The sequence below is a fragment of the Tyto alba genome, unplaced genomic scaffold, assembly GCF_018691265.1.
Source record: "Tyto alba isolate M040663 unplaced genomic scaffold, T.alba_DEE_v4.0 Super-Scaffold_46, whole genome shotgun sequence".
Lineage (NCBI taxonomy): Eukaryota > Metazoa > Chordata > Aves > Strigiformes > Tytonidae > Tyto > Tyto alba.
Genome location: NW_024881322.1, coordinates 11,855,368 through 11,873,976, shown reverse-complemented (window position 1 = coordinate 11,873,976; position 18,609 = coordinate 11,855,368). Strand labels below are relative to the sequence as shown.

Sequence of the window (18,609 nt, the reverse complement as noted above, 5' to 3'; positions counted from 1 at the left end):
AGAGCTGGTTTGCTTCTGTTACTGACCTTTACCTGGCCCTGGGGCAGGTGTTGCAAAAGTTCCTTCTGCTGGTAAGATTCAGATTATCTCTAATGTGTGTGTGTGTCGGGGGGGAAGTAAACAAAAAGAAAAGCACATTTACAAAATTATTGAAAAACATTTATTATACTTAAATTGAAATGTGTACATCTTATTAAAAAACAAAAGCAATTTGCTGGTGCCATAATTTAATTCCAATTTCAAGTGAGCTGGACAAACTACTGTACAACTTCTGATATTTTTTTTTTAAAATTAGGTATTTGGATACTTTTGAATGAAGGATTTTTCCACTTTTCTAAGACATCTGGATCTGACTACGGTGTGAGCTGAAAGGACACGAGTGTCAGTTCAAGAAAATGTTAGGACCAAATGATACCCAAAGATGAACAACTAACTTAGAGGCAGAAATGTTTAAGTACATAAAATTTTACTTTCAGTGCAGAAAAAGTAAAAATAGGGAAGAAACTCTAGCTCTGATGAATGTAAATTTCCAAAATGCTACCGCTTGAGGAAGCTTCACCTGCTAAGCATTTGAGCCAGTTATGAGAAGAGGGAATGAAAAAAACCCAAAGTTGCTTTTTTACATGCTGTAGTCGACAGCTGCAGTGAACACTGACTGCAGCATAAAGGCAAACTAGTCCCGAGCTTCGAAGCCAGAGAGCAAGGTGGGACTTTTCAGAGGCACAAAACAACAGCTCTGAAACTGTCACTTAATACCTTTTGAAATATCCCCCTCGAAGTACCTGACCGGTTGAAACTTAACGGTAAGGTCGGAAACGCTGTGCTGTGTCTTGACAAGAAATATCCAAACTCTTGAAAAAGCAGATTGCTTGTTTCAAAGTAAGTATTTGGTCATATGGAAGAGGCACTGTAACAGTGGTACAGTACGGATCCGAGGGCAAGGGCAGGTCAGCAGCAAAGGCCAGAGACTTGTCCGTGCCAGCAACTACAACAAGGCCTTTACCTGGGGGAAGGGGACTTAATGGTGCAGAGTTAGTGTTTCTTAAAGCGATTTATTGGGCATTGCTGAAAGCTATGGCAGCCCCCTGGTGCCAGTGGGTCATCTTCCCTCATCAGCAGAATTCCACAAAGTCATAAAAATCCACCCCTCACTGCTAGTATTTAAAACCCCACAATTTTACAAGCAAAGAGTTAAAACTGCAGCAGTGCTCCGCAGAGAACCTAGGAAACTAAACATAAAGGATGCATAGGCAATTCTTTTCCATTAAATTTGTTAAAGCAAAACACAATTACTTGGTACCCCAGAGGATTTATAGTAATCCCTCCAAGAAGGTACTACTGATAATGCAGTTTGCTGCATGCATATATTGCATCTGTCTAGGGCTTCTTAAAAGCCCTGTTCTGGCATTTACACTTCTTACATACACTCTTATACACAATTTACACGGGAAGCTGTTTTGACAGCTTTACTCTCAAAGACCCGACAACCTGATCACTATCAGCTTAACTACTCATCTCCACACAGATTAATATGTGCTCTGCTAACATCAAAAAATAAAACCAGCATAAGGTACAAGCAAGTAACAGACAAACTGGCACAGAAAGGTAAATGCCCCCAAGTAAGTTTACATTCATCTCCAACTGGATACAGATAATAGAAAAGCACCGCTGCTTCTCTTCTACAAACTGTATCTACTGGCCAGTGCAGTAAAGGGCAAGCACCTTTGCTTACATTGTCTTCCATGCCTGTACGAAAGCTGTCATGGCATTATACCTCTCATGAGGACACTTAGCTATGGCAGTGATAAGAAAGTTCACCTATCAAACAGCTCATTAGAAAGGTCATTTTGTGTTTTCAATATGAAACATCTTATACAGTGAAGTTAGATCCTAAGGTTTGGGATGATCTTCATAAGCTTTAGGCAGGACTTCGCTCTGCGTTGGCGTATCAGTCTAGCAACTGTGTGGCGTCACTTCAGAATGATATGGTAGCCTTCACCATTTTCAGCTGAAGAAGAAAAATAAGCATCAGGCTTTCGTAAATGGCACCATAACTGTACTAGCTGCTGCACCAAAACGTCACTGTCTGCACTTGGGTTTTACAGTATGGAAGTGGTTCTTTACTACTATGAAATGTGAAATAGCAGTAACTTGCTCTTCAGACTAAATGCTTGAAGAGTAACTTCTTACACTCTCTTCGGTTTGCAGCTATTTCTGAACTCTCCCTATTACCTGTGAAACCCACCTCCTTTGACAGTATCACTGAAGTTGGCTTCTGCAAGACCAACATCAATCCTTAGCGCATGTTTTTAATCATCTATTCTGTGATGCTCAGCCTTAAACTACAAAGCCAAACGGAAACAGCGTGGAAAAAACAAACCCTGGGGGTTTCATGCTCAAAGTCAGCAGTAACACCGAAGGGCTCAACAAGGGAGCCAAACCTGCTGACCCTGTGGACAGATTTTATCCTACACAGAACAATCAGTTTCAAGTCAGAACGCTGGTAACGTGAAGCAGACTGTAAAAATACAGCTTCGCTACAGCACAAACAGAGCTGCTAAAAAATCTCCTGCTTGCGCTGAGCAGAACGGTTACGATTAACAAATTCGTCGTTGGATTTTCAAAGTTGGGACAGTTTCTGCAGCAAGAGTTGCGCAGAGTCAAGCTGGTCCACTGACAACAGCAATTCCTGGCACCTTCTGCTGGAAACAAACCCGGCTGCTAAGGAAGCGTGGGATTCACCCGAAGCACCCTGTGCTTGGGAGGGAGACTCGCAGCGCCCACCGAGGAAGCCTGAGCCGCCCTCCGAGGAGCGGGGCTGCCCCCCCCCCCCCCCGGGCTGGCTGCCCCTGCAGTTCGGATGATCTCAGCCCCAGCAGGGGGGGCAGGGGGGGCTCTGCTCTGGGCCAGCCCGCAGCAGCGCGTCCTGGCGCTGCAGCCTCCAGCAGCAACCCAGGGGCCAGGATCGCGGACTGGCAGGGCCAGGACAGAATTTCACATTGGGTTCCGACAGCTGCCGGGACTCTGTTAACATCTGGTTTCTGAGCTTCAGGGGTACCACTGTCAGGATTTTTATTTTTGGTTTTCTAAGTTATTTTGAAACGTCACCATTCTCAGCGATTACGAACAGCAAGCCCTGGCCGGCGATGGGTGACGGAATTTTAAATGAGGTTTGTTACCGAGGGCTGCACTGGCTCTGAACTGCAAGTCTGGAGAAAAGGCTGAGGTGCCCTGCAGAGGCTGAAAGCTCTGGCTAACAGAGGAGGAACTCGTGGATATTTTCTGCCACTATTGTATGCAGATTTCGTTATTGTTCTTAGCAAGTCAGCCTTCACTACATCTGCCATTAGTCTTTGCTTGGGGAAGTTTTACCAGAATAGTATTCTGCTTTAAAGAAGGCTGGTAGAATAATACTGGTAGAATAAACAATTAGGGTTTTGACTCTCACAAAACACATTGTACCTTTTATTGTGGTGAATAAGAAACAACTCTCATCTTGAAAGTTTTGAACCATCTGCAAAAAAAAAGGGAAAAAAAAAAAAAAGGAAAAAGTTTTAAACCCCTCCTGAGTATGACCAGTGCAAAAAATAAATACACCAGCTATTAAACACAGGCTTTTATAAGCAATTGCGTATTTTTGGTTTAGCTCAGCAAGTGACAAGCATACACCAAATTAAATTAAAATACTGTCAAAATACTGCTGGTTAACCCTGTGACAGCCTGCTGGGAGCCGATGACTGCTGGCTGTGTTTTTCAGACTCTAAGCAGGTGTAGCAGATGCTCGAATAAGCTGAGTTCAACAGTATTGAAATGCTCCTTGCCTTTGGGCATGTTCAAAGTACACAGAGTAAGTAATTACTGCAGCATCTCAGCACTATACAGACCGGTTGCCTTTCTCTTATAATCTGAATTTATTCAGGTAGAGGAAGAGGGACATTTAAAGGATCCTTCTGCTCATTTTAATGTAAAGGAAATGATACTCAATGTCAGAAAATCCTAGGTTGCATTATCAAACAGAAAAAACAGTAATCAAGAAGCAAGCAAAGAAAATCTTCCATTCTATTTAATTCATAAATAAATTCTGTCAAAAAAATAACTTCCATTACCTGATCACTAACAAGAATGTGGATACCTGTGGGACCCTGTCTGTAAACCTGGTTGATCTGATGCAAAGGAATATTAAATGCCAAAGCAAGCTTGCGTGTCACTTCTGAGGCTGCCATTTCTTCTAAGTAGATTGCATGATAAACTGCAAGAAAAAAAGGAAAATTACGTAAGCATGGTACTAGTTGGTAAAAAGTTACTGTATCGAAGAAATCTGAGTTTGTTTATAACCACAGCTTTAAGGAATTCTACAAGCTAAAACCCTTTACTTTACTCTCTCCCTGCTCTCACTAAGCAGCATGAACTGCCATGACTTTTCTTTCAAGGTAAAGTCATAAGTGCACGTCTCTGACAAGGGGGAGCTTCTATTCGCTCTGATACTGAAAGCAACTCCCACGTTTTCCCCTGCATCCCGCAAAAAACGGTGCAGTCACGTCAAACAGACTTACAGGGATCTTTAGAGAGTCACCTGAAGATGACTTTGGGAGTAGTTCTGGGCTGTCTCAAAAGCAGCAGGTAATGCAGCTGGCTTCTACGCTGTTGTTTTAAATAGGGATACTGGATTTTTTGAGGGGGGTAAAGAAGCCCTTTTTCAACTGTCTGAAAACATTTCCTACAGATCATCTCAGAGCTGAAGGGCGGCAGGGGACAGAAATACAACACAGCAAACAAACAGAACGGGAAGACAAAGTGGCGCTTTGGTTTGATGCTGTATTTACAGTCCTATCGCTTTATCTAATCGTGCCAGAAGCCCTCAGCAGCTCCATGTTTGCACAGTCTCTGTCCCAAACCAAAGGCTGAAGGTATCGACACAGACAGTATCCTACGGACAGACCCTCCTCTGCTTCAGTTCTTGCCCGGAAAATACAGAACCAGTATTACAGCAGCAGCCTCTACAGGTGCTGGCTGGTGGGGCAGGGAGGCCTCTTCCTGCAAAGCCAAGAGCCAGGAAAGAATAATTTCAAATAGCTCCGTTCTCTTTATTGTAAGATTGACATGAATTTACAATTAAGTTCCCATCTGTGCTAAAACAACAGCTATCTATCAGGAAAATAATACTAAAATTGTGAGCCCGTGCACAACTTGGCTGTTCTTCCTTGTCCAAACTTTACCTGTTTTCGTTCAGTTGCACAGGAAGCGACAGCAAAACCGAACAGAAAGTGGAATGGCACCTCAGTGTTTTATCGGCACGTCGCTTTTACATGCACCTACATTGATCTGGTTGACACCATGTCTGTAACAGCACAGCACAGCTAATTGGAGAGCCCCTTAATTAATCACCATGCAACTACAGTTAGTTTTTTCAATAGAGTGAAAAAAAAATCACTGATTTAATGTTGAAGTTTAAGGTTCTGTTCATCCTGTGCAGTGTTAAAACTGCAGTGTCGCTGTGAATACAACTTCCTATGGTTTCTCTGTGCACCAGGAACAGAAAATCAGCTTCTTCACTACTCTTTTTTTCTTCCCATTTACCTCGTTTTAGACTTTTTGAGACACGGAAATGGTATGCTAGGAGGCCCCCTATGTGCCATACCGTATATTGCACCGTTGCTGCTATCGCCATTGTCTGCATCTTGTCTTTCCAGTTGCATGCTCCTTAATGGCTCCTGACAGACATAGATTGTTAAACGGGGCCTAACAGACCTGCAGTTCAAGGAAACCACAAATCAGAGAAGAGGTTACTTGCCCTGGAAGTACAGAAACAGATATGCCATAAAATGTAGATTTGTTATGCTAACAGTACACTTGAAAAAAAAAAAAAAAAAAAACCAAACCACAATGGTAAGTGGTCTCTCAGATGCTTCTGCATTTGAACAAAATATCAATCAATTCTGAGTTCATCCAGATGCTGCCTGCTGGAGTCCTGGCACGTAACCACTGAGGAACAGCGACGGCTCTTACAAGGGTCAGTGGTAACAAACGCCCATTTCAGTCACGCTCTCTGGGTTAGCGCCCAACACCCCTAACCCCCCAAAGCCTCAGGTTGTTCCGAGCTCCCCTAAATGAGAAGTTTTGTGTCTTGGCAACAAATCCATTCGTCCCCGAGAATCCAGGAGCGCTACCAGCCTCGGGGCCGCCCTCTGAACCCGGCAGTGCCTGCGCCTGGGCTGGGGCCTGCCCTCGGGGGCGGATCACAAACCTAGAGCCCCCACAGGCACCGAGGCCCATCCCCAGAGTGACCTCCCAGCTCTCCCGGGTCCAAGGACGAGGGATCCTAGTACAGGACAGGACAAACCCCCTCCCTCAGCCTCCCAGCCACCCTATTACCTGGATTTCAGTGCATTATATAGCCGAATTCCATCGGCCGGACCACAGATTTGTACCAGATCTTCTCTTGTCAGCTTTAATAAATCAGCACCTGGAGAAACACAGGAGGATTTTACAAAGATTATTTTAGAACACCTGTACTTTTAAAAGTAAGTTGCATGTTAATTAAAAACAAACTCCACCATTATAAAGCTGGGATCCTGCAGACACAAACAAGCAAGTGAAGTTTCAAACAGGCACTAGCTAGCACTACGAAAAACCAACCGATTTCCCACCTGAGGTGGTTCGCTTCACTTGATGGAGTTCACATCTCTGAATAAGTACAAGGTCTGCAAGGCACACAATTTCTGTAGAGACAGATGACTGTTCTATATCCAGACAATGGCTTCAATGACTCAAAGTTTTAACTGGCACCCAGGTTAGTGTATTGAAACACATGCAAAATACAGAGCGAAGATATCTGATAGTTCACTCAATGAATCATCCCAGGCTTTCACCCAATACATAACGTCCTCTATGCACTTAAGTTATTACAGTGCACTCATTTACTGCTGAGGGCTGGCATAACTAAATCACTGTGGTCAAATCGGTACCATCAGCAGCCTGTGGGGTGAATCTGGGTTGGGAGATACTTCCATCCAAAAGCATTATTTTTTTAAAAATGATCCTGGGAATAAGTGCTGTGTGAAAACAGCTGCTTCCCGGAACATTTACTGCAGAAAAGGGAGCTTCAATAAAAAATGCAAAGCAGATCTAAACATAAAATGGAAGGCAGGATCCTTTTTAGAAGCAGCATGGGTGTCAACAAAGAAAACAACAGTCAGAAAAATCAGTCGCTGTTATAGATGAGTGGGAGGACAGGGAAAAAAAAAAAAGATAGTCTTTATTTGTGAAAATACTCCACGGATGATCTAGGGATGCACAGGTAAAAGCTAACAAAGACAATCTGTCATCATAGCCCTTAAATATTATAATAAAAACCCCAACACACCTCAAGTGTAATGAAAGCTACATGCACTACACCTCTTGCTTCAAAGAAAATCTATCAGCCAGGTAGTATTTGACTTCTGTAAACATATAGAAGATAATAATGAAAAAGAAGAACTCCTTTCAAAGTCTTCCAAGAGTCTTTGCCAGATACTTGGTACAAAAGTTTACTGAGAAAGCCTGGCAATGGTAACACAAGGGGCACAGATCAAAAACTAACCACCACCAGCAGAATTAGTGCTCAATTCCCAACACTGCACAGGCTGACTATAAAATCCTGTGCTTTTCCATTAGATCTGTGGTATTTAAAATAAAATCATCACGTCACTGGATTAACTAAGGAGCCTTAGCACACCAGTGTTGGTGAGCTGGTAGGTGCTGCTGGTTGCAGGGCAGCTGGGGCAGTGCTGCCCGCTGCCGTGCCCCAGCAGGTTGCTTTGCCAGCAGGCGCACTGCGCCGCGCGGGAGGGAAACCCAGGCCAGCACCAATTTATTGCTGACATTGCCAGCAGTGCCAAGTCGTTCTTACAGGTTATATATGTTACTTGGGAGGTTTTTTTCCTCTCAAAGAAATCGTGTTCTTAGGTGCCAAAAGCTGCAGTTTTTCCAGAGGCCTCACTACCATCTCACCGTCCGGTCAATTTTTATTTGGAGAAGTCATGGTGCCTGTGCATAGGAAAACATCACGGAACCTTGGCGTGTTAAAATTTCAATTATTTTTATTATAAGACTGTGTTATTATTAGCAGTAGTTTACAAAACTGTAGCTATTGCTGCCCATATTGATGTCATCAGAGCTATACATCAGTAACTTTTATCAACACCGTGTTTCCATACTGTTTGCTGAGGAAGGCATTGCAAAACACTGGCTCGCTCATTAGCGAGATTGCAGAGCTTCCTTTGTCAGGGCTGGATGACACCTTCACAGCTTGCTCAGAAAGGCTAACTGTGATCTTATTTCTCAGAACCTGTATATCCTAGCAGAAAACAGTATGTATGTTAGGCAGAAAACAGAATTAATTAGCTACAGAAAAGACAAAGCTTTGAGTCTTACAGATTTCAAGAACGTCACATTAGCGAATCCGTACTTTTAGGGGACTGCAATCCTTACTAGATCGGACTAGAGAAACATCATCTCAACTAGGGAAGATGCCTGGTACAAAGGGAATTCTGGCAGAAGCACGAGCTAAACTAAGAGGCAAGGAGCAGGCGTCATTCATCATGTTCTCTCAACATACGTCACCAAAGAAAACTGAGGAATTTTCCTCATAGTGTGTACTGTGTCATCCCACCCTCTGCACAGTTACGGGGGAGATTAAAGAAGCAAACAGCTAAACACAGCCCCAGACAGTGCACCTATGGCCATTTCTTGCTTCCATACAGACAGTGGAAACTACATCAACACATATTTAAGGAACAACAATCAGACTTTCTGCTGAAAAAAAAAAAAAAAAAATACATGTAGGTAAAGGAATTCTCCTGTTGCCTGCCACTGGAGCAGAGTTCGATACAAAAAAGAATTTGCCACTTCTGCGAGTAAGATGACTATTCACAGCTTGCGTTTGGAAGAATGAAAGCTTCACAGGCTACGATTAAAACTAACTCCTACAAAAAGATCTAACATGGGGCAGATGTTAGCAATTTCTTACACTTTCTTTGAGATCATTGCATACTGGCTGTCATTAGGCAATGGCACAGCAAGACAGACAGCCTGCTGATCTGACTCACCGAATTTGTTCATTTTTCTCAAAGGACTCATCCTGGTTTTGGCTGGGATAGAGCTAATTTTTTTTTTTCTCCTGTCTTAGTAGCTAGAACAGTGCTGTGTTTTGGATTCAGTAGATTTGGTATGAGAAGAATGCTGATAATACACTGATGTTTTCAGTTGTTGCTGAGAGATCAAGGACTCTCTGACTCCCTGTGTCCTGCCCATGCGTAGGTGTGCAAGTAGCTGGGAGGGAGCACGGCCACAGCACCAGATCTAAACTGGCTGGTGAAATATTCCGTATCATGTAACGTCATGCTCAGTGTACGGGGGAGGGCTGATGGCGAAGCGCTCTCTGGCTTCCAGGATCATGGTTTCAGGATTCTCCCTTCTCTGGGATCGCTAGCCGGGAAGGGGCTGGGCATCAGTCAGTGGGTAGTGAGCAATCCCACTGTGCATTGCCCATTTGTGTTTTCTATAATTACTGTTATTATTTTATGTCAATTATTGTTTTTATCTCAACCCACGAGTCTCCTCACCTTTACCTCTCCAGTTCTCTCCCCGCTCCCTGGTGAGCGAGCGGCTGCGTGGCGTTTGGCCGCCAGCCGGGTTTAAACCACATCAGGACTAATCAAGGTTTAAATGATTCTATTCACTATCATCAGGGAAAAAGAACCTAGCTTCACTTTTCGGTGCTAGGGTGAATTTGTGTGAAAGAAACTAAGGAAAAAAATGCCTTCCAATGCAAACTGAACATTTAATAAGCAAATTAGTAAATTCTAATAAATATTGATGCTATAATGTTTTTAGAGAATTATTTTCCCACACAAAACTTGCTCAATCACACAAAGAAAGACTCAAAATAAAAAAGTAAACTATAGATACCTGAGAAATTTGAAAAAAGCCTTGTATAGGTAGAGAACCTATGCTTGAGCAACCATTGCTGAGTTTCCTGGATTGTGGCTGAAGGATGAAGCTGCTGTAAGAAACAAGGTTGGATATGATAAATCTAGACAGTAAAAAAAAAAAAAAAAAAAAAATCAAAACCATTACAAAAATCTCCCTCAGTTAAACATTTCCTCAGTACCTATTAATACCAAGGCATGTATAAATCAAATGTTCTAACACAAATATAGCCATGATCAATACCAGAAAGCAAACACTCACATCTCCAGACCCTTGAGAGGTTCCATCTCCTTGATGATTTGGGGAGGAAGAATTACTACAGATAAAAAAAAAAAAAAAAAAAGTATTACTAGATTTCTGTTAAACACAATATTCAATCATTGTCGAAAAGTAACTTGAAATTCCCAAAACAATAACTATCACTGTTGAAAGATGAATTAAATGCTGCAAAGAGTAAAATTTAAGTTAAACTCATGAGAAAGATCATCACACTTCATTATGCGAGCAATCTGGTTCCTATGCTGTGTATTCTTTCTGAACTGGAGAAACAGTTCTACCAACACACACTGGAGGTTATATGGCCACTCAACTGTCTTAAAGGGCGACTGAGGAAGAGGCAGTAACATCCAAGGCAGACAAAAGTATACAGACCAGGCAATACCACTGTAAATCATTCCTTGATCACCCAAGTTTGATTACAGTAGTTTAATTAATGCCTCAATACAAAATGTTTTTACCAATACAATTTCCGTTGAAAAGCTTGTAAAGATTATTGTTGAGGTTTTTTTCTTGCAAATTATATTAACTGTGTATGATGGGAACGAAGACTGTTCTTACAGAAAAAAGCTAAATAGTCTCCCCAGAGGACTACATTAGAATAGTTAAATGGTGAAGTATTTGTTATATGACAAAGGACAAGAAGAAAAGTTTTCAACAACGTATAGTAAGAGAGAAAAATGCTGAAGCAGAATTAATTACATTATAATTCACATGATGCAAGCATCAACTGCTAAAAGAAATATATAGATCAAAACATTCTCTCATTCCCCAGTGGAACCAGGAAAAAGTTGCATTTACTCAGAAAACGCTTTTCAGTAAGCCTGATTTTAAAACGTTCTCTTTAGTTAGGGTAGAGAAAAGAAACTTACCTGTCTGGGACACTGTAAGTATTATGTTGAGCAGAGGTAAAAGTTGGAGCAGGAGTAGAACTGTTGTTTACAAATGTTGTAGGAGTATCAGGCCATGGTGAGCACTGAAGATAAAGATTTAAAACTTCAGTTTCTCTTGACAAGACAATTTTTTTTTAACTCTGATGCACACTTCTTTGATTTAAAGCCAGAGTTTTATCCACAGAGAATTCTGATTTGTAATTCCAAATCAAGATTCCCTCCATCCCACACATTACATGCAGATATGTCAGGTAAAAATCAGTTTTGGTTTCGCTCATTCTTTCATGAAGACTCCTATTTATACTGTCTTCTGTTAACAAAATGAAGGCATTAGTGGTGGAACTGACAGAAGACCTGTACAGATTACTCAGTTTAAAACAAGCCAACCAGCCAACCCCAAGCCATTTGCTGAAAAAAACTTCTTTCATCCTAAAAGGGATGAAGAAGTTGTTCAAACTGCAGGTATCATGACTTGACAACAGGTGTTTAGCAATAGTAAGTAAAACTACAAAGCTAGATTTTACCTTGTAGATATTTTTAATGTGTCTGCCCTAGGAGCAATTAAATACAAATGGAATTTTCAGTAGAAATTTTGTGAATTTTCAATTTTTGTTCATTTACTGCAGAACTAAAATGATGCTTACATGTCTCTAAACTGCTCGGTATACTGGAATTTTTATACACAAATTTAAGTCATCACAAGTATATCATGAAGCAGCTGTCCAATTTAGTCAGTCTTTTTTGACTATTGTTTTAAACCATCATGATAAAGGCCTTCAAAATGAGACTAGCATTTAGTGTTTCCAATACTATTGCTAAATTAATATTTTAAAGAGAAATAAAATCCAAACAGATTTTGGTATATTTAAACACAAATAAGACAGGATTAAACCAAAAAAGTTGCCCAAGATAAAGTAAGCTAAAACCATGCCTGTCAAAACAACAAAGATTTCTGATATACTTATCATGCACCAGCTAAATACCCTGTAAAGAAGTTTCAGTTACATCGTAGCCTCGTGAGGGGGGAAGAGGAAGGAGGGGAACAAATATGACCTAATATTAATGGAAATATGTTTCAACAATTTTTTGTTGAAAGACCTTTTCACTATCCAAGGGAAACAGTAAATAAGCAAAACACCAACTGCAATCTTCCATAAAACAGTTAACAACATTTCTGTGCTGGACTCCAGTCTTCACTTGTCAGAGTACGACTAAGTTCCCCAGTATGGTGCGTACATTTAAAAAAATTAGTCTTGCATGCCAATAGCTTAAAAATTAGGAAAATTCTTTATCTGTCTGAGATTTGATTCAAATCAGTATTTTTGCTAGCCACTCTCTGCATGCTGTCTTCTACCACGTAGCCACAGCCACCCTTTACATGACAAACTGTGCCATCCACACAAAGCATGCTCTCCTATGACCTTCTAGTTTTAGGTGCTCTTCCTCCTATTCTGTATATCCCCAGCTGTTGTTTCCCTTCTCAAGCTCATTTTAACATCAATCTCAAAGATGTTATATTACAACAGGTAGTTAAGAGGCTTTCACTCCCCAATGACGTGGTCCAAAGCCGTTGTTTTAAAATAAAAGCTCAACATAACAATGTTAACTTTGTTCTTCTGAAATATTTTGAAAGTGTATCTTTTTTTTTTTTCATTTTCTGACACTCTCTCCCTAAGTTTTAATGCAAGATGTTTATCTGCACACACAGCTGCAAGCTGTACATCCTCAGCCACTATTCCATAACAAGATTCTGTTCAACATACATTTAACTTCAGGGGCAGGGAAGAATGTGTTGGTGTCAAGAGAACAGCTTTTCAGCCATTCCCAAGGCATGTACTGCAGTTAATGCTTCTGTTCTTCAAACTCAGCTGAAGTTCTTCACAACAAATCTCTGAGTTTAAATGCAGGAAAAAGCACATTTGAAATATTTCTAAGAAAATCGCGATCCAAAGCAAGCAGTCTTTCTTCTCTTATAAACAGGGTTTCCTACCTTGTCTCCTCTTCCAGCAACAATGTTACTAACTACCCAGGGAGACTGAATCAGTTGGTTGAAAAAAAAGTATAATTATATAATCATAATGGTACTGCAACAGGACCATTGGCTTAGTTCTCCTTTCTTAAGTCTTATAGGTTGTGGAGGGAAAAATGAGCACCAAGATACTTAATTCTGAAACGTTCAAGGAACAAAAAGTGGAGCATTTAAAAAAAAAAAAAGAAAGAAAAAAATCAACCCCACAGAAGACAAACAAAAAAAACCTCAAACAAACAAAACAACCCCACAACCAAAACCAACCAACAGCATGCATTCTTCAAACATCTTTTTAGCAACTAACCTGAGCTGCTTATGCTTTTGGTATCACTCACATGAACCACTGTCCCCCACTCCACAAACCCATCACATTTAGAAACAGGATTACACCAACTCCTGACCATCAAAACCCATGAACACTAAAAAGCCCAAGCCGGGGTGTGCTTTCTAACATCCCACATGACAATTCTGGGCACTGGGAGGTTACAAGGGGAACGGATCACAGAAAGTGGCACGGCTTCCCCAAAACGGTGCCTGGGGCTGCCACTGCCAGGGACAGAGCACCGGACCTCACAGACTCGTGGTCTGATCAGTCAGGGTATTTCTTATATTCTTAAGCCCAAAAGTGAGTTAACCAAAGGACATTCATCAAGCTAATACTAATTACTGGAAGTTCCTGGCCACTGGATGCAAACTTTAGAGAAAAACGTCACCCTGTCACAAGGAAGCATCCAACTCTATAAAAAGCCATCACAGAACAGAAAAAAGATTGGCATTCTATCTTTACCTGTAATGAACAATAAATATATACTGGTGAATTTCCAGAGATGATGTTTTTGAAGTCTCAAGCCTAACTACCCTCCATTACTAGTACACTGATACAATGCTACTGATATAACCGTACTCTGGAAATGATGTCTTATTTCCAAATACTGATTAATTCTTGAGAAGGAGAAAACTTTCTGGTTTCAGATATTTCACATCCTTCTGTGTAGGCTATGAATGAAGTTATAAAGTGCTGACAAATGGTTTTACTGAGTTAAAAAGGAAGATAGGAAATATTTCTAAGTAAGCCTTTTCAGATTCAGGATATGGAGCATTAACATTCCTAACTCATAAAGAACTGCAAAATCACAAGTTATTCTAAGCCACTATTTAATGTCATTTCCATTCCTACTACCAATCTACCTGAATCTACCCAAATTCATGCTTTACAAGAGAGTAACACTGAACTTTGACAAAGAACTCCACACTATATTAAAATATCAAATAAACACTAAAACAAAATCTAGGTAGTCCGATTTGTTCTCCTAATTAGACTTCTTGTACGTGGGCACACAGCATCATCTTTAGAGAACAAAGCAGCATTTTTATTATACATGGTGTAGAGCTTTTTCAATGAACCTGTAAAATACGTGGTTCTTGTCCCAAACAACCGAAGTTGTTGTTGGCAAAAGTAAAAAGCTTCTGCACACATAGACTTGATTGCTATGAATGCAGAAGTTATTCCTAAAATGTGAGGTCACCCACATTACATATCCTGTATGCCACTGATACTGCTGCATGAAGGATAGATGTAAGGAGAAACAATCAAGGAAATACTATATGCTTACGTTGCTAAATTAGTTTTGCTCCAGCTCCACTTTCTTACTCCAATTTAGAATACAAAACCTTACAGAGGCTATGTAACTACCTTACAGAAAATATTTAACTTCTGCACCAATCTTTCATGTCCAAAACTTAATGTTCCCATTTATTTCAAGGTCTATACCTGGAAGTCTTCTAACTTCCATGTGCCAGCTCTATCTGCAAAAAATGATCATTTGATCAAATTTAATCAAATTGTAGCTTTATATATTCTGGCTTTTACAAATAATATAATACATACTAATATAAAAATCAACCAAGATACTGCAGACAGAAAAAAGTGCAAAGACACAACTATCACAATACAAACGTGCCTGCTTTTTCAAAGTCAAAGCAGGGGAAGTAATCTGGTGGGGTTTTTTGTCTTTATCCTTAGATAAGCACTAGCTTCTGTATATTTGGAAGGGAGGAAGAAATAAAGTGCCTCCTTCATAAAATGGCTCTTGGATGAAGGTCATGTGGACTCTGAGGTCCAGAAGGCAGTGTTACATTTATAGCCTTTTATCTCTACAGAAAAAGTCAACAATCCATAGGAGGAGAGAGTCTTAACAAGCAGTTTGTGTCTGTCCATTTGGAAAATATGGAGATAAATACTGCAGAAACTGCAGTGAGTGCACTGAATTTCGAAACATCAAGTAAATAAAAAGGAGTAATGGAAAAGCATATCTAGATGACATTCTTATGAAAATGAATGAAAATATGGATGATGGTAGTTAGAAAAAAATATCTCGTTCTTAGAAGACAAAAGAGCAGAGCAGAATGACCATTCAGAAATGAAGCTTCACCAAAATCTTTGTATTGTATTAGAGTCCCATATGAATTAAATTGGAAAGAAGAGATATTAGATTCAATGCTTCCTGAAGAAAGCACTGTAAGAAACCATTCTGTTCAAATCAGATTGGGGCTGAGCTAGAAGAAATCATACAGGGGAGGAAAATAAATAATAAAAAAAAAAGAACAAAACAAAATTAGAAACAGCCAGCAAATGGGACAGCAAAATCTTGGAAGGGCAAAATACAAAATAAAGAAGGCAACATACAAAATGAGATGCAAAAAGCAAGGAACCAAAAAGACAGCCTGTATAGTAGGTTATGTGTAGGAGGAAGGTAACAATACCCAGCTTTAAAAAGGGAAAGGATTATAGATTGGATCAACCTAAATTTCTGGAATTCAGAAATTCTGGGCATCTAGGAAGCAGCACTGGCTAAGTAACAGCCAGTACTCTTGACTTCGTCAAGAAAAACACTCCAAACAATCCTGTTTTCCTTCTGTAATGGAGCTGCAGCTCCCAGGACATGCAAAGTACAAGATCCATCATATGTAAAGACATAATATGTAACCAGTGTCAATTCTCATACATAAATGTAGGGAAACAGGTCTTCAGTTTTTGTGTCTAAGTCCCTCTGTGACCACTGTACTGCATATGTGGAATGTTTGATGTGCACATACAAGGCAAGTATGACAACGGCCAAACCCTCTGATGGCTGCATTTCGGAAGACAGATCTGCAAGGACAGAATTCCTTTAAGCAGAAACATGCATCACCCCCTGTCCATATTTACAAGGCCCACAAGAGTAAGCCTGTCTGGTAAACAAGAGAAAAAGGCTGATGAGTTGGCCTTCAAGCTGCAAATCAGACATTCCTTTTCTAGATCAAGCAAACAAGTCGTACACTCGACTTACATAGTTACAAATGGTACTTAATGAGTGTATAGTGATTACCATGGGTTCACTATGAACACAGCAAAAATAGTGTTTCATGGTATTTTTTAACGGGCTTGGTGATTTCTAATAATTTTGCTAGTAATAAAAATAACTGTCATGATGGAACGGGTTATGTGCTAAATCTGCAGATGATACCAAGTTAGCAAGGCTGAAAGCATTTCATCCTACAGGAATAAAGTTCAAAATGGTCTCGACAAACTGACCAAATGATCTCAAGATAGCATTTCATTAAGGGAAAATGCAAACCAGGAATAGTCAGCTGCACAATGAAGAGAACTGAAAAGCTGTACATAGTTGTTATTCCAAAATAGCCCGTGGGTCATCCTTCAACCCAAGCAAGAAGCGAGGAAATAAACACACCCCCACCATCCTTTGTGTGCTTTGGGAAAGGCATTAGAAGTCCAGTACTACACCTGTCCTACCTCTATTTTTCTTCACTACAATAAAGGTAATGCACTCATTCATAGAAGCTTAGTATTTCAAGAGATTATCAAGTTGAGAACAAGTTAGACAACTTTCAGGTATCATTTAGTTACAGTTTGTCCTACTCTGGAAAAGGGATTTGTTGTATCTTTTAAAAATAGCTTTTTCTATTATTCTTCCTATAAGCAACAATCATTCTATGAAGAACTTGTATCAACAGGAAGAGGAGAGCATGGGGAGGGAAAAAAAAAAAGCAGAAATCCCTCCAAGGACAAGCTTCAAAAGATGCTTCAGACATGATTTAGAAGTGGAAGTGATAAAATCCTGTGTCTCCTGTCTGTACCTCACCCCCAGGGCCATCTGGAACAAATGAAAGAATGTCTGCCCTGCCAAAGAATCCTAAAGGTGCATCTTAAAAGAAAGAAAAAACAAGAACAACAACCAAGTACAGTAGAAGGTAAATTCAGACAGCTCAGGGTTCATGATAATTTCAGGGGACCAAAAAAACCAGATCCTCCAAAGAAGCCTTCTGACTTAATATTGCTTGCTCCCTCCCACCCGGTTACACAGTTTATAAACAACAAGAAATATTTTATAACCTAAACCTTATACATCACTGTCAGAGATCATAAATACGAACTAACTAATGTCCGAGAGACAACAGTCAGTCAGTTGGCCGTTGCCTAAGTGCTGCTGGGAAACAGCTCCCAGCACAATACGCCTGTTCAAAGAACAAACAAATAATCGTCTTCCAGAGTCACATAATTAATTGACATTTAAACCTGCCAAAAGGAAAATGCAGGATTGTTTCTCATCTGAAAAACGTACGGTCTCGATAATATTCGCTTTAAGAAACAGCATTTAAGAAACCTAAAATGCTAACTCTTGACAGGAAGATTGCGCAGGATACGTGTTAGATTCATTCTGGGGGGCACATATAGATTAGCGTACACATGTCACAAAGATGTCCTGACACTTTTAACTGCATTAAACAAGCTTGGAGCACAGTATGTTGATAGCTAAAGGAAAAAATCAGTCACTAACAATCAACCATCTGCAACACTACATGACGTTTTAAAAATACCGATGTGCATGGAAACTTATATTGAATGTTAAGTACAAATATGGAACAAAACACTAAATTTCACTGTTCTTACTTCCACTAGGTACACACACATAGGAAAGCAAAAAGCTATTTCATTTCAAGTCGCATAAACGGAAAGCTCTCGACTTAAAAGTTACACAGTCCCTCTGCAACAGTTTAAGTGTTAGATTTAGGAAGGATTCCTTTGCTGAAAACAAACATGGAATAATTGGTATACATAAAAGTGAATAAAATTAAGACACTGCAATCAAAATGTTTTTACTTTATATAATGGAAGTTTCTCCTATATCTAACACTGCACAAGGTATCTTGCACAATGAAAAGGTAAGCAGAAGTCCCTTACACTGCCTCGCTTTGCCAGAGAATCACCGTAGTCTGCTGGCAAAGTCCGCTTGCTGGACTTTTTCTGCTCATGTTCAACTGCATCTTCAATTATAGGCTCAAGCCTCATCTGGACAAACACCAAAGATTTGGATCAATTTCTTTTCATTATACAGTGAGGAAAGATCTAAAAGCCTTTAAAGAACTTCTGAAATCCTTAGA

General features: G+C 40.2%; 1 protein-coding gene across 4 annotated transcripts in view; it reads right to left on the bottom strand.

Moving 5' to 3' along the window:
* Positions 1 to 137: 137 nt before the first annotated feature.
* The window catches only part of UBP1 (upstream binding protein 1), a 43,127-nt gene continuing 24,655 nt past the window's right edge, over positions 138 to 18,609 (bottom strand). For 2 of the 4 annotated variants that reach the window (XM_042806566.1, XM_032997432.2), the window contains exons 8-16: positions 18,410 to 18,517; positions 11,118 to 11,221; positions 10,231 to 10,285; positions 9,949 to 10,042; positions 6,373 to 6,463; positions 5,639 to 5,748; positions 4,107 to 4,249; positions 3,463 to 3,514; positions 138 to 2,008 (exon numbers count right to left, since the gene is read on the bottom strand). In XM_042806566.1, coding sequence (XP_042662500.1) covers positions 1,971 to 2,008; positions 3,463 to 3,514; positions 4,107 to 4,249; positions 5,639 to 5,748; positions 6,373 to 6,463; positions 9,949 to 10,042; positions 10,231 to 10,285; positions 11,118 to 11,221; positions 18,410 to 18,517 — 795 coding nt within the window. In that variant the 3' untranslated portion in view covers positions 138 to 1,970. The remainder of the gene's footprint in view (positions 2,009 to 3,462; positions 3,515 to 4,106; positions 4,250 to 5,638; positions 5,749 to 6,372; positions 6,464 to 9,948; positions 10,043 to 10,230; positions 10,286 to 11,117; positions 11,222 to 18,409; positions 18,518 to 18,609) is intronic. The other 2 variants (XM_042806567.1, XM_042806568.1) reach the window with 2 other exon arrangements.